This window comes from Musca autumnalis, unplaced genomic scaffold (assembly GCF_047663935.1).
Source record: "Musca autumnalis isolate F117 unplaced genomic scaffold, ASM4766393v1 scaffold_2, whole genome shotgun sequence".
NCBI lineage: Eukaryota > Metazoa > Arthropoda > Insecta > Diptera > Muscidae > Musca > Musca autumnalis.
Window position 1 is genome coordinate 253999391 of NW_027411755.1, and position 16320 is coordinate 254015710.

General features: G+C 40.7%; 1 protein-coding gene across 5 annotated transcripts in view; it reads right to left on the minus strand.

The window, feature by feature from the left end:
- Window positions 1–11867: 11867 nt before the first annotated feature.
- Window positions 11868–16320, minus strand: part of fusl (transmembrane protein fuseless) — a 53370-nt gene continuing 48917 nt past the window's right edge. For all 5 annotated transcript variants that reach the window (XM_073971500.1, XM_073971501.1, XM_073971498.1 and 2 more), the window contains 3 exons: window positions 13063–13215; window positions 12811–12994; window positions 11868–12747 (listed from right to left, as the gene is read on the minus strand). In XM_073971500.1, the coding sequence (XP_073827601.1) occupies window positions 12404–12747; window positions 12811–12994; window positions 13063–13215 (681 nt within the window). In that variant the 3' untranslated portion in view covers window positions 11868–12403. The remainder of the gene's footprint in view (window positions 12748–12810; window positions 12995–13062; window positions 13216–16320) is intronic.

Consider the following 16320-nt stretch of genomic DNA (forward strand, 5'->3'; position numbering starts at 1 on the left):
TTTTGTTATTTAAAAATAAAAAACGTCATATTCTTTGGCATCAGTTTTGGCTTCAAAAATAAATTAATTGCAGGTGCCAGCAACTTATTTTGGGCCAACTATTTTTATTTGTTTTAAATGGTCACGTCCTGCCAAATGTCAAGTTTGTCATTCCTTTATTATAAAAAATGAATTTGTGTCAATCATTGCCACAAGCCAAGGGGTCATTATAGGGTGGAAAATCTAATAGAGAAATAACAAGAGGGGAAAATAAACGTGGACTATTTTTTTTAAAGATTTTCATCGACATTCAATGAGCTTGGGAAAAGGACACTCTAAAGGGATATTCCATAGAATAACAGTTTTCTTCTACGGATATCGGACCTTTTGAAAACCCTTCCGTAGATGGATGACCTCATAAAGATTCTTCTGCGGATGGAGTAACTCGAAAGGCGGTCTTCTATGGAAAGATATACCTAATGGGGTGTTCAGATATACCCTATTTTTTCAAACTACTAAAGGAGTCTCCTACAGATCTACTTTGGGTGCATTTTTAGATAGAGGAGATATGATAAAGCGTTCTTCTGTGGGCAGAAGATCTACTAAAGGAGACTTCTGTATATAGAATCGTTTATAAGCTGTTTTTCTATATATAGAAGATCTCGTAAATAACTCTTCCAGGTCCAAAAGACGTCCCCTATAAGGGAAATCTCTTGTTAATCATCATCTAAAAGTCCTTCTAACGGAGTCATCTAGTGGTAGAATATTTTTTATAGTGAGGAGACTTCTATAGATCATAAACGCGCCCTTTATTGATAGTAGACCTTCTTAAGGTGTCACGGTGCTCTTGAATCAAATTTAAATGGAAGGTGCTTACACCTGGGAAGTTTTTGCGGATTCTGAAACTACAATGTTCATAGATGAGAAAAATCAAAAAACAAAAAAAATCGCTGGAGCGCTTTTTAAATAACTCGCGATTCAAGTTCACATTTTTAGGGGTTGTTTAGGTTTTTGCGATTTTGCGTGGAAACCACAAGCCCTATCAAAATGGAAATAAAGAAAATGTTGTAGCTATCAAAATTCTCTACAAGATTGACCTTAGTGATATTTTCGTAGGTTGTACAACTTTTGAGATATAGAAGTTGAAATTGGGGCAATTCAAATTCAATTCAATTCTGTATCGTCTCCTTATAAACAATGTCATGACTGCAATTTCCCAACATAAACTTATATATCTAAAAAAATGGTAGAACCTAGGAAAAATTACATAATCCAGACTTGTAGAGAATTTTCACAGCTATAAGATTTTCTCAGGTCCCATGCCGATAAGACTTGCCGTATTCAAGCAATATCGCGAAACCCTAACAAAAAAACCTAAAAATGAAAATTGAGCTTCTTTATCTCAAAAATGGTACAGCCTGAGAACAGATCATAAACGTCAATCCTGTAGAGAATTTTCACAGCTACAACATTTTCTTTAGGTCCATTTCGATTGGACTTGCGGTTTCCGAGCAAAATCGGGAAAACCTAAAAACACCTAAAAATGTGAATTTTGGCCGCAATTTATTTAAAAATCCCTACAACGATTTTTTCTTGTTTTTGGATTTTTCTCATCTATGAACATTGCTGTTTCAGAATTCACAAAAACTTCCCCTGTGTAAGTTGTTTTCATTAAACGTTAGTTAAGGCGCACCCTTCATGTCATTGTTTTATAAGGGGGCGATACAGTCAGTGCATTGTCCCAATTTGAACTTCAATATCTCGAAAATAGTAAATCCTACGAAAATACCGTAAAGGTGAATCTTGCAGAGAATTTTCATAACTACAACAGTTTCTTCAGTCTCATTTTGATAAAACTTGCGGTTTCTAAGCAAAATAGTGAAAACCTAAACAACTCCTAAGAATGTCAACTTGAATCGCGATTTATTTAAAAAGCGCTTCGGCGATTTTTTTTTGTTTTTTGATTTTTCTCATCTATGAACATTGTAGTTTCAGAATCCGCAAAAACTTCCCAGGTGTAAGCACCTTCCATTTAAATTTGATTCAAGAGCACTGTGGTGTCTTTTGTAGATCGGAGACGTACTATAAAACTTTTGGAAGATTTTTTATACGATTTTTTAGAAGATAGAATATTTCATAAAGAAGTCTTCCAAACATCAAAGACCTAATAAAAGGGTCTGTTAGACCTAACCATGCAGAAGACGTCCTAAAAGGGTTATCTAGAGATAGAATACCTTCTAGTACAGGTTTCTAGAGATACCAGACTCCCTAATTGGGGTCTATGAAAGATAGAAGATCTCATAAAGGCGTCCTCAGAAGTTAGAAGACCTCAGAAAAATCCTTCCAGGGATAGACGACGTTGAAAGGAATCTAATATAATTAGAATGCCTTCTGAAGCGGTCCTCTAGACCTCCTCCCAAATTTTCTAGGGTTAGAAGACCTCCCAAATGGGTCTTCTAGATATCAAAGTTCTCCTAAAGGTATCTTTTAGAGATAGAAGGTCTTATAAAGAGTCAGAAAACTTTAAGTCTTCTAAAGTTCAAGATCTTCCTATAAGGGCCTTCTAGAGATAGAAACCTCCCGATGGAACACCTCCCAAAAGGGTTATTCTAATATCAGAAGATCCCCTAAAACAGTCTTCTGAATTTAGAAGACCTCTCAAATGGTCTCTTAAAGGGATAAGCTAGTAATAGAAGACATAGGTTAGGTTTGGGGATGTGCAGCCATCAATTTGTGACTGCGTCACTCGGAGACCTTCCGGTCCATTGTTATCATCCGGGCGAAAAACGAGGAATGTACTGTAAAGAAAAGAAATGATAGAGAAAAGAGGCAAACAATAAAAAGGAAGCTATGCAAGTGTAAAAGAAGTAATTGAGTAGAAAATTTTAGAAACGAAAAATAGTTTTAATGGAAAAAAAGTTTGGGTGGTGATGGTTGGTAGAATATTTGAAATACGGTTCACGTGTTCAGGTTGTTGTTGTTGTAGATTACAGGAGGTTCCACATTTGAATAGAAGGTTAGGCACGGTGGAAAGTGAACACCCACTAATCTATGCCGCCTACGAGGCAGGCCTGAAAATCTTTGGAAAAAGTGACAAATGAGTGGTTTGATGGAGTCAGCGATTGCTAGATCTGTAGACTGCGATCCTCGTCTAGCTAATTCATCTGTTCTTTCATTACCCATATAGTCGCAGTGTCCTGGTACCCAGCATAGCCGATAGCTGTTAGTTAGCGTCCCCAAGGCTGATCTATATTTAAGGACGACATCGGACTTGATGTTTCAGGATTTGATGGCTTTAAGAGCCGCTTGACTATCCACAAATATAGTCATCGGTTCAAAGATTTCTGCATCCAAATTTTCAGCTGCCTTCCAAATCGTGAAGATTTCAGCCTGGAAAACTCTACATTTTCTATCTAACCTGTAAGCGTACTCAAGACATAGCCTTTCACAGTAGACGCCAGCCCCCGTACCTTCCACCATCTTGGAACCGTCTGTATAAAAATCCAGACCGTCCAGAGGGGGTTACTGCAGTTCCAGTCTCTACTATAACGACATCTATATCATCAAATCTCATGACTGGTGATATATAGTCGCTTAGTTTTCCACGTTGGTTCACATTGATACCTGATTCATTCAGGATATATCCATGCCCATAGGCACAATAGCGCCAGAGATTCTGTTCATGCAGCCTTAGGGCACCACGAGTTGCCTGACACCTAATGCTGAGGCGTTCAGAGCAGCTTGGGGTGTGCTCCTGGTGGCTCCAGTTATAAGAATCGCGGCAGCTCTTTCCACTTTGTCTATTTTGCTGGATGTCGATTTTTGGCGCAGTGAGTGACACTAAACAAGAGAACCATAGGATAAGATGGATCTCACCACGGTGTTATACAACCAGTGTATAATCGATGGGTTTAGACCCCAACTTTTCCCAATAGAATTCTTGCATGAATAAAGTGCAATCAGTCCTCTCTTCGCCCGCTTCTCAGCATTCCTACTCCATCGTAATTGACAGTCCAGGATTGTACCAAGGTACTTTGCCTCGGGCGAGAGCTGAATCTGCACTCCATCCAGTGTTGGTGGAACAAAGACGCCGAGCTTACGCGTACTCGTGAACATTACCAGTTCTGTCTTAGTTGGGTTTACTCCAAGGCCGTTAGCCTTGGCCCAGCGCGACAGCGTCGATAAGGCTCCTTGCATAAGCTCCGAAATAGTGGACGGAAACTTACAGGAAATCAGTAATACTATGTCGTCCGCATAAGCTACAACTTTGATACTTTGATTATCAAGCTCCGTCAGAAAATTGTTTATAACAAGTAGCCACAGTAACGATGAGAGCACTCCACCCTGGGGAGTGCCTTTAGTTACTTTTTTTCCCTAATTTTTGTCTCCCCAATATTGGAGTTTATAATTCTGCTTTTTAGCATATTATTTATCCAACAAGTTAGGGTTTCAGGTGTGTTAACTTTTCTAAGTGAGAGGTTTATGGATTCAAGTTCTACATTGTTGAAAGCTTCTTCGATGTCTAGAAAGGCAGCCAAGGAAAGTTTGAGTTTTCCATGTTCCTCTCAATAAAACCTAACACCTCATGCAAAGAAGACTCCACAGATTTGCCTTTGATATAGGCGTGCTGTGAGTTGCTTAGAGAGACTCCTTATCTCCAGATCGATCAGTCGTTTGAGAGTCTTAAGGAGAAAGGGTCTGTAGTCCTTTGGTGCAGAGTGATTTATATAGATTTCCTCCAGGATTTGATGCAAATTGAAGCATCGCCGGCGTTATACCATCAGGTCCAGGTGACTTATATGGCTTGAAAGTGTTGACAGCCCATTTAATCTTATTTATGCTAACCACCTTGCCAATGAGATCCAAATCCACAGCCTCTTGAATTTGGAAGTCGTCACACTCACTGTTGACGGTGTCCCCATCCTTACAGCCTGGGAAGTGGGTTCGAGCTTAGAAAAACCACTAGGCGCCTGTATAACAGGTCGCATGAGACTAAACTCATCTTGTAGGAGTCCCAATCAATGTCGAGTTTAGTCTCATGCGACCTGTTACACAAGCGGCTGGTGGTTTTTCTAAGCTCGCCAAGTTCCTTGTTCCACCACACCGGCTGAGATTTCTCTCAAGCATAGGTTAGTGGACAGGATCCCTTATGGCAACGGAGAAGAACGTCTGTAAGATTATTTACAGTCCCATTAAGTTCCTTAGCTGTTTCTATATTAATATTAAGAGTCAGTTGAGAACTCGTTAATTCCGTGTATTTATCCCAGTTTGTTCTTCCCGGGCTCATATAAGGAGTTTGGCGACTTCCGTCAAAAAGACCTCGAAAAATATCTTCATATGATCCGAGAAGGAACATTCTCTATCCCTAATTTTAAAAGTTCTAATGAAATAAAATCAAATATAGACTCACCCATTTTGTTGGTGTCCTTGCTGTCCCATTGAATATGGTGAGCGTTTGTGTCGCATCCTAGGACCACATTGCAGGAACCCATCATATCATCGAGCAATCGTCGGACATCCAGGTTTGATGGGTCCGGCTCCTCATAAGGCATGTATACGGATGACAGTAGCGTGGCCATCCCCGTACCATGCTCCAGCCTGACCGTGCACATGTCACGTTGCTGTAATTAGATAGAAATATTAGATTTATGTTCTTTTTATACCCTCCACCATAGTATGGAGGGTATATTAAGTTTGTCATTCCGTTTGTAACACATCGAACTAATCAATTGCGACCCTATAAAGTATATATATTCTTGATCAGGATAAAATTCTAAGACGATCTAGCCATGTCCGTCTGTCTGTCCGTCTGTCCGTCTGTTGTAATCACTCTAGCGTCCGCAATAATTGAGATAGAGTGCTGAAATTTTGCACCCGAAAGTATTTTTTCCATAGGCAGGTCAAGTTCGAAGATGGGCTATATCGGTCCACTCTTTCGTATAGCCCCCATATAACGGTACCTCCGGATTTGAGGTATTTTGACGTTCTTCGCCTCATATCCCAAAGGATATGGGCATAGGTCCATGTTTTGGTATAGCCCCCATATATCGGTACCTCCCGATTTTCGGTATTTTGAGAATTTTAGCTACAATTTTTAACTGAACTAGCTGTAATTTGCCATTTGAGGTTCTCAGTGGTCATGAAATATCTCCACCAAACATCGTCAACATGGGTCCATGTTTTGGTATAGCCCCCATATAACGGTACCTCCCGATTTTCGGTATTTTGAGAATTTTAGCCACAATTTGTAACCGAACTATCTGCAATTTGACATTTGAGGTTCTCAGTTGTCATGAAAAATCTCCACCAAACATCGTCAACATAGGTCCATGTTTTGGTATGGCCCCCTTATAACCGTACCTCCCGATTTTCGGTATTTTGAGCATTTTAGTTGCAATTTTTAACCGAACTAGATGTAATTTGACATTTGAAGTTCTCAGTGGTCATGAAACATCGTCAACATAGGTCCATGTTTTGGTATAGCCCCCATATATCGGTACCTCCCGATTTTCGGTATTTTGAGGATTTTATCTACAATTTTTAACCGAACTAGCTGTAATTTGCCATTTGAAGTTCTCAGTGGTCATGAAACATCTCCACCAAACATCGTCAACATAGATCCGTGTTTTGGTATAGCCCCCATATAACGGTATCTCCCGATTTTCGGTATTTTGAGAATTTTAGCTGAAATTTTTAACTGAACTAGCTGTAATGATCGGTATTTTGAGAATTTTAGCTACAATTTTGTCTATTCAAAAATAATCGTCAATATAGGTCCATGTTTCGGTATATCCCCCCATATACTCGTAACTGTACCTCCCGATTTTCGGGAATTTTCAGTGGTCACGAAATTTCTTCACTAAAATTCGTCAACATGGGTCCATGTTTGAGGGTCTCCATTGTTTCGATGAAACTTCCCTCAATTTGACTCTTGAAGTTCCCTGCAGCTATAAAACTTTTCCGCCAAAAATTTTAAAGATAGGTTGACTCTTTGATATAGCCCCGTAGTTGGTACCTTTCACCTAGCTTAACACATTTTTTTAGATTAGATTAGATAACACTGTGCAACAAAATGGAGGTGAAAGTCTGGGGCACGGAAAAATCCTCTTGGGGAAGAAAGGCTTTGGTGAGTATATTATGAACCCCGAAGGACAGATCCGCCGTGAGTCGAACTTTCGCGTTATGGCGTGATGAAATTTTTGTTAGAGACCCTGGAGGCCATCAGGAATTAGCGTTATATCTTTGTTCACTGTTGCTTAAGTGCTCTACAAAAACAACAAACAAAGATATAATGCTAATTCATGATGGCTTACAGGGTCTCTTGCAAAAACTTCATCACGCCATAACGCGGAAGATCGACTCACGGCGCATCTGTCCATCGGGGTTTTTAATATACACACACCAAGGGCTTTCACCTCCAAAAGGAATAATCTCTGCCCCAACATTTGTGTTCACAGTGTAATTTAAGCAATAGTGGGAGGCAGTAGGAGTCTATCCATTGTCGAAAAGTTGTTCCACCTAAAATTGTGAAAGGATCCTAATTATTCCTTTTTAATTAAGACTATTTTATGGTGGAGGGTATAAAAAGTGCGGCCCGGCCGAACTTAACGACTTTTTACTTGTTACTTACTATACAAGTTCTCACGTTGTCACCCTCGGACGGGGCGAAGATGTCGAAATTGGCATTGCTTAGCCCTGAAACCTTATTCTTATAGATATAAGACTCCTGGACTAAGACAATGTCTACTTCAGAGGTCGGGAGGGACAAGAGTGATTCAGCGGCTGCGGATTTGAAGTGATGCAGATTAATCTGCAAGATGCGCAGCCTTTGCCGCTTCCCTAATCTTACTGAGTTCAGTGGGGTGGATTCAGTCGAAACCGAACCAATCCTGAACCGCAATTCAGTTTTCCTTCACGTTCTCTGACATATAACTCCCCAGGGGGGTCAACCGCCACTCTTGTAAGCATCCCACCGTCCTCGTTACAGGGTGCTAGACTGATAACAGTCCAGCCCGATGTAGCGAGGTTGGGATTTTGCAATCTTAACATCCTCAGCAAGAGTTCTTTGTCCACAGTAGGTGGGGGAACCCAGGCTCAGAGAATTTTCCTGGACGGAATATTAGATAAGGAGACCGCCGCAAGATCAGATCCGAAGTGCACCAAAGTTATCCACTGTCCGAACGAGGAAATATAGTTTTCTTTTCAGACAGTTCAGACAGTTAATCACCTTGACACCCTTTCGCAAGAAGGCGCTGCCAAACTGACGATCCTCCTGATCTTCCGGTCCAGATACTATGTTAGACCGAAGACCGATTTCAAATAACAACCAGTGACTGTCGCTGATTCTCACATTAGGGTCAGCTCTGTCGATGATTGTCACTTGACTGTGGCCGGTCTTACGTATGGCTTCTTGCGTCCTTGACCGTGCGCCTCGGAGCTAACTTTTCCAGAGGAGGTGGATGACTTTTCCGTACTCAGTTGCTTCTCCTTGGTTGTACGTTCAACGGCTGCCGCATACGAGGTTGATGGTTCAACCAGCTGAGAAGTCATCGTCTTTTTAGGTGAAGGCTGTGGACCCTCGGAGGAACGAACGCGTTTCACAGATTTATGCTGTGGGCATCGTTCCACCAGAAGACAATGTTTACCTTTCGGCTCGGGTTAGGCTTCGGGACGGAGTTCGGCTCAGCACATTTGCCAGAGGCAGTTGGCTTAGTTGGCTCTACTACTTTATTCGGGAGGAAGATCCTTTCCACCTGGAGTTCGCGATGAAATTCACGTGGGTAAGTTCTCTCGAACTTCCTTATAAATTTCAGCTTACCCTGATGAGGTGGACCTCCCTCTCCGAATGTATGTTCGAATCTCGCCCTACGAGATCTCCAAAAGAGTTCTTCTAGAGATAAAAGACCTACGAAAGGGGTGTTTAAGAGATAAAAGATCTAGAAATCGAAGACAGAGGGTCTTCCACGGTTAGAATGTATCCGAAATGTGTCATCTACAGATAGAAGTCCTTCGAAATGGATCTTTAGAGATAGAAATCTTACTGAAGAACACCTAAAGCAGACTTCTGTAAATCCCTAACGGGGTTGTTTGTAGGTGTAATGTCACTAAAAAGGGTATTCTTATTCTATAGGTAGAGGGGTATTCGTCCTGTGCGTAGATGCTTTCCATTGGGGTATTTTAAATGTATAGAAGGTGTTTTATAAGTATATAAGGTGTTTTATAAGTATATAACCTCCCAGGTAAACATCTCTAACAGTGATGGTATTTAAATACAAGGGGATCTTCTGTGGTTATAAAGTCTCATCAAGGGGTCCTCAGTGGAAGGAATACCTTTTAAAGAACAAATCCTAAGATAAATTCTATATATAAAAAACTTTTTCTATTGACTTAGACTCGGACCACTACTTTGTTCCAGCAAAGGTACGTACCCGTCTAAACGTTGCAAATAAAGCACGAACAGGCACAACGCGGAAGTTGGACATCGATAGGCTGCAAACACAACAGATAGCCACAGCATATTATACTCAACTGGCCCAATTGCTTAATCAAATCGCTCCTCATCCCGATAAAATATCAGCGCATACTTGGATACCAGAGACCTCCATCAAGGAATCCATGGTATGACCAGGAGTGTCGTGCTGCTACCGAAGAGAAAAATGCGGCAGATAGGGATACTTTACAATCTGTAGCAACGCGTAGCGCACGATAGAGATATCGGTTGAAAAGGAGAGAGAAGAAACGTCTTTTCCGCAGGAAAAAGAGAGAGATCGAAAAGCGGGAGTGTGAAAAAATCGAGATGTACAGGAACCAGAATGAAGTCCGAAAATTCTACCAAAGAGTAAAGCATCAAACTGATGGCTTTGGTACAGGCACATCCTCCTGTAGAGACCAGCAAGGTAATTTAGTAACTGATACAGATAGTGTGCTCAGGGTATGGAAAGAACACTTTTCAAAACAGTTGGTATCCAATAGCAGCGAAGACGACGAAGATACCACAGACCCAATCCCAGAAGATGGTATTGAATGTATACCGCCCAGCCAAGATGAGGTAAATACAGCAATAAATCGGCTGAAGAATAATAAGGCAGCAGGAGCCGATGTCTTACCAGCCGAGCAGTTCAAAACCGGAGGCGAAACGCTAATAAGGTGTACTCATCAGCTAGTTAGCACCATCTGGCAGGAAGAACGAGTACCCGACGATTGGAATCTGAGTATCCTGTGCCCCGTCCACAAGAAGGGAGATAAGAATGTATGCTCTAACTATAGTGGAATAAGTCTACTCCTTATTGCCCACAAGATCGTGTCAGGGATATTGTGCGAACGACTAAAGCCTATGGCCAACGAGATAATTGGACCATACCAATGCCGCTTTAGACCTTGCAAGTCCACCATTGACCAGATATTTACCCTGCGGCAAATCCTGGAGAAGACCCAAGAGATGCAGATCGATTATAAAGCAGCCTTCGACAGCCCGCTACGTTCAAAGGTATTCCAAGCCATGTCTGAATTTGGCTTGTAAAATGATTCCGGCTTTGTAAACTGACTTTAACTGACACGAGGTCCTCAGTAAAACTAGGAAAGAACCTCTCCGAAGACAAGGAGACAGCCTTTCGCGTGATCTCTTCAACATCCTGCTGGAAAATGTTATACGAGAGGCAAACGTCAAAAGAAGTGGCACAATCTACACCAATAGCCACATGTTACTTGCTTTTGCTGATGATATAGACATCGTGGACATCACCGTTTACCGCTAGACCCACTTTAGTCTGGCGGTAAACGGTGAGAAGACAAAGTTAATAGTGTCGACGCACAATGCGTCCATTCGGCTCGGACCAACTGTGGAAGTTGGTTCCTATCATTTTGAGGTAGTAAAAGACTTCGTCTACCTCGGCACCGCCGTAAACACAACTAACGACATCAGTTGTGAAATAAAAAGAAGACTTGTATTGGCTAACAGATGCTACTTTGGCTTAAGTAAGCGGTTTAAAAACCAAGCCACATCTCGTCAAACAAAAATAACGCTCTTCAAAACACTGATACCACCCGTGCTGATGTATGGCTCCGAAGCCTGAGTACTTGCGCAAGCAGAAATGACAGTGCTTGGTGTGTTTGAGAGAAAAATTCTTCGAAAGATCTACGGATCAATCTGCGTTGACGGTGAATATCGACGTCGCATGAACCGCGAGCTGTATCTGCTGTACAACGACATGAATATAGTTAAACGTATCGAGATGAAGCGATTGCGTTGGCTGGCTAGGCCATATCATAAGAATGGGCGAAGATGAACCCGCTAAAAAGGCGTATAAATACGGACCGCTTGGCGGTGCACGCAGAATTGGCAGGCCAAGGAATAGATGGCGCAAACAAGTAGATGAAGTGATGAAAAGGCGAGGTATTCCATAGTGCGAAGCAGCAAATAGAGAGAAATGGAGATCTTTTCTTAGTTCGGCCTATGGAACAAATGTTCTGTAATGGGCCAGCTAAGTATAAGTATTGATGAAAGACTTTATGAAGGGTTTACTACTGATCACAACGGGGTCTTCCATAGATTGAAGATAAAACACTTCTTAAAGTGGTCTTTTATTGACAGAAACAGGCACTCTATAGATCAAAGACCATGGAAATACAACAAACGTAAATAATAAAGCCTATTTAGATGCAGCCTAGGGCTAGAAACTATGGACCTGTTTATGTATGTCGATAAGAAAATGAATACGTAAGGAAAACTACCAAATTTGAGTGTGTTTTTCAAATTTGTTTTTGCTTTGAAGCAAAGGCAAAGGAAATAATATTTCCAAAACTAAAGTTTGGGTGTGTTTCAAGCGCACACATTTTCGTTTCGAAATACATAAACAGGGGGTATTTTTTCGAAGAACAACAACTTCAACTTGTTTAAAACTTTTCAATATCATTTTTATTGTCATTTTTCTTAGGATTTTTGATCGTTTGGAACTTTTGCTACTTAAAAACGAAAGATTTGTACAATTTTACAATTTGTTTTTTTTTGTTTGTTTTTGTTTAATAACAACAGTATTATTTAATAATAATAGCAATAATTATCGATAACAAATAAAAATAATTAACTTAATATTAAACAACAAATCTAAAACAACAATTACAAAAAACTTTAAGTATTTTTTTGTGAATTTTTTGTCTTATCAAAGAGAGAGAGGGGGAGAGATATAGTTTTTCAGGATAATAAGGTCTAATACAAAAAATGCGGAATGTAGTCTAGGGAATCGTTGTTGTTGCTGGTGGTTCTTTTCCATAATCTCTTATGAGTAATAGTGTTGTTGTTGTAAGTGGAATGTAGTTTGTGGGAAATGTTGAGAAGTGCTGAAGAGATACTTTCTTTCTACAATGATGAGAATGTGGAGGCGGCACAGGGTTGGTTGGTTGGTTAGTCAGTGCAATTTAGAGCGTTTCAAACCAATTGCGTGGCAGCATCCATACCGGATTGGATTTTAATCTCAGATTTCATGGGTTTTTCAATTAGAACTCTTTGGGCACTCTTATCGTTAGGTGTCTTAACTAAAAGATTCGTCGTTGGTTTGGTGTGGTGGCCATACCCAAAGCCGGAGGAGCGTTTCTTCCGCTCCCGTTCAAAATGTAGGCGCACATAGTGTATGGGTATATCGACACATTCACCACCCACCCCGTCAGCATCCAAATATACACCACGCACCAATATCGAATTGGAACATTTCAGGGCAGCCAAAATCAAAAAGGGAATGACGTGCGTTAACCAGTAGCTCAGAATGAGATTATCTGCAAAAAAGAATGGTGGGGTTAAATCGAAAGGACTTCACCACTCTCTGCCGCCATACTTACCGGGATAAACATACACATCCAATAGATTCCAAATGCCACGCCATGCATTGACAGCTCCGAAGAATTCGGCAAAATAATAAATATCGCAAAATATCAACTTGAAGATGCCATCGATGCGTTTGCACACCCAACGCACAAAGGGATGAAGGATAAATGTAAAACCCACTGTAACATAACCCATAATCTGGGAAGGAGAGTGAGTCAGAGATTAGCTCAAGGTATGCCACTATGCTGCTAAATTCTTCAACTTACCAATGATGACCATGCTGATTTGGCTTTTTCACCTGGAAATACCGTTAAATCCATGATGCCCCATAAACCTCTCCATGCTATTACCACCAGGGTACCAATAACAAATATCGAAAATAATGTATCCATGACATACAAGCCGGGTTGTTGGAAACCCTGTAGAGAAAAGGCAAAACAAAATTAATTAGAATTGCAGTGAAATCTTCTTTCTATAGAAGACCACTTTAAGAGGCCTTATTTGAATAGAATACACCATTTATGAAGTCTTCTATCTATGAAATCCTCTCTATGAGTTCTTCTTTCTATATTTGACAACTCAGAGATTTTCTAACTCTATAAGGCCTCTATAAGGAGCTTTTCTAACTACATAAAACCCTTTTCGAGAGTCTTCTAACTCTATAAGATCCCTTTCGGAGGATTTCTAACTATAGATGAAATATTCGGATATCTTCTAACCTATAATATCTCTTTCGGAGGCTTTTTTACTCTTGAAGACCCATTTCAGAGGTCATCTAACTCTGGAAGACCTTTATCGGATGTGTTGTAACTCTATAAGACCCCCTTCGGAGGATTCCTAATTTTAGAAGACTCCTATCGGAGATCTTCTAACTCAAGCAGTCCCCTTTAAGAGGTCTTCAAACTATAAAAGATTCTTTTCGAAATATTAAGAGACCCTTTTTGTAGGTTTTCTAACCCTATAAGATCCCCTCGAAGTTTTGTTAACTCTAGAAAACACTCTCGGAGGTCTTCTAACTCTAGATTGATAGGTTTTCATAATCTGGAAGACCCTTTTCTTAGGTCTTCTAACTCAAGAAGGCATCTTTACGAGGTTTTCTAAGTCTAAAATACCCCTCTCGTGTGTCTTCTAAAATAAGAAGACTAACTCTATAAGACCCCTTCAAAGGGTCTTCTATAATACCTCTTCCAGAGGTATCCTAACTCTGGAAGACCCCTTTCGGAGGTGTAGTAACACTATAAGACCCATTTCGCAGGTCTTCTTACTCTGAAAGACACTTTTCGGAGGTTTTGAACCCTAAACACCCATTTTCAGAGTTCTTCTAACTCTGGAATACGCCTTTCGGAGGTTTTTAACTCTAAATCAACCCTTGCCGAAGTTTTATAACTCTAAAAAACTACTTTCGGAGGTCTACCAGCTGTAAATAATCGTCCTAGAAGTTTTTTGAACCCTAGAATATTTCTTTCGGAGGTCTTCTAACTCTAGAAGACCCCTTTCCGAGGTCTTCTATCTGCAGAAGACATCCATAGGATGTCTTCTATATTTGATGACCCTTGTAGATGATCAGAGGTCATCTAACTGCAGAAGTCACCTATGTCAAACCTTTTTCGGAGGTCTTCTAACTCTAAAAGACACCTTTCGGTGATTTTCTTAACCCAGAAGACCCCTTTAGGACGTCTTCTATCTTTAGAAGACCTTTATAGGATGTCTTTTAACTCTAGAAGACCCCTTCAGGACTTTTTCTATCTCTGAAGGATTCTTTTCGGAGTTCTCCTAACTTTAGAAGACCCTCGGAGGTATTTTTACCTTTGAGGACCTCTTTCGGAGGATTTGAAATTCTGGAAGACCCTTTCCAAGGTTGTTTAACTCTATAAGACCCTTTCTCATGTTTTCTTAGTCTAGAAGACCCCTTTCGGAGGTCGTATAAGTCTAGAAAACCCGTTTCGGAGTCTTCTCACTTTAGAAGACCCGTTTCGGAGGTCATCTAACTCTAGAAGAACCCTTTTGGAGGACATCTAACTCTAGAAGTCCTCATTCGGAGGTCGTCTAACTCTATAAGACACCTTTCGGAGGTTTCCTAATTCCAGAAGACTGCTTTCAGAGGTCTTCTAACTCTAGAAGACCCTCTTGGAGGTATTTTTACGTTTGAGGATCTCTTTCGGAGGTCTTCTAACTCTATAAGGTCGGATTCGGAGGACATCTAACTCTAGAAGTCCTCTTTCGGAGGTCTTCTAACTTTGGGGAGACCCATTTCGGATTTCAGCTAACTCTATAAAACCCCTTTCGGAGGTTTCCTAATTCTAGAAGACTCCTTTAAGAGGTCTTCTAACTCTAGAAGACCCTCTCGGAGATATTTTTACGTCTATAACACCGCCTTCGGAAGTCATCTAACTGGGAAACCCCTTTCGGAGGCCATATAATTCTAGAAGACCCTTTTTGGAGGTCGTCTAACTCTATAACACCCCCTTCGGAAGTCATCTAATTGGAAAACTCCTTTCGGAGGCCATCTAATTCTAGAACACCTCTTTCGGAGGTCTTCTAACTCTATAAGACCCCTTTCGGATGTTTCTTAATTCTAGAAGACTCCTTTAAGAGGTATTCTAACTCTAGAAACCCCTCTCTGAGGTATTTTTACGCTTGAGAACCTCTTCCGGAGGTTTTAAAATTCTGGAATACCCCTTTCGAAAGTCTTTTAACTCTATAAGACCTTTTCTGATGTTTCCCAAGTCTAGAAAACCCCTTTCGGAAGTTTTATATCATTATTAGACCACTTTCGGAGGTTTCTGGAGGTCTTCTAACTCTATAACACCGCCTTCGGAAGTCATCTAACTGGGAAACCCCTTTCGGAGGCCATATAATTCTAGAAGACCCTTTTTGGAGGTCGTCTAACTCTATAACACCCCCTTCGGAAGTCATCTAATTGGAAAACTCCTTTCGGAGGCCATCTAATTCTAGAACACCTCTTTCGGAGGTCTTCTAACTCTGTAAGACCCCTTTCGGATGTTTCTTAATTCTAGAAGACTCCTTTAAGAGGTATTCTAACTCTAGAAACCCCTCTCTGAGGTATTTTTACGCTTGAGAACCTCTTCCGGAGGTTTTAAAATTCTGGAATACCCCTTTCGAAAGTCTTTTAACTCTATAAGACCTTTTCTGATGTTTCCCAAGTCTAGAAAACCCCTTTCGGAAGTTTTATTTCATTATTAGACCACTTTCGGAGGTTTTATAACTCTAGAAAATCCTTTTAGGAGTCTTCTATCACAGAAGACCCCCTTCGGAGGTCATCAACCTCTAGAAGACCCTTTCGTAGGTCATCTAACTCTAGAAGTCCTCTTGCGGAGGTCTTCTAACTCTAAGGGACCCCTTTTAGAGCTTTTCTAATTCTGGAAAACCGCTTTTGGAAGTCTTCTATCTGTCGGGGATCTCTTTAGGAGGTTTTCTATCTACATATTTAGGTGGTCTTCGCCGGAGGTGTTCTTTCTATACAACATGTCGCTAGAAGATCCTTTGTCTACGGAAGACACCTT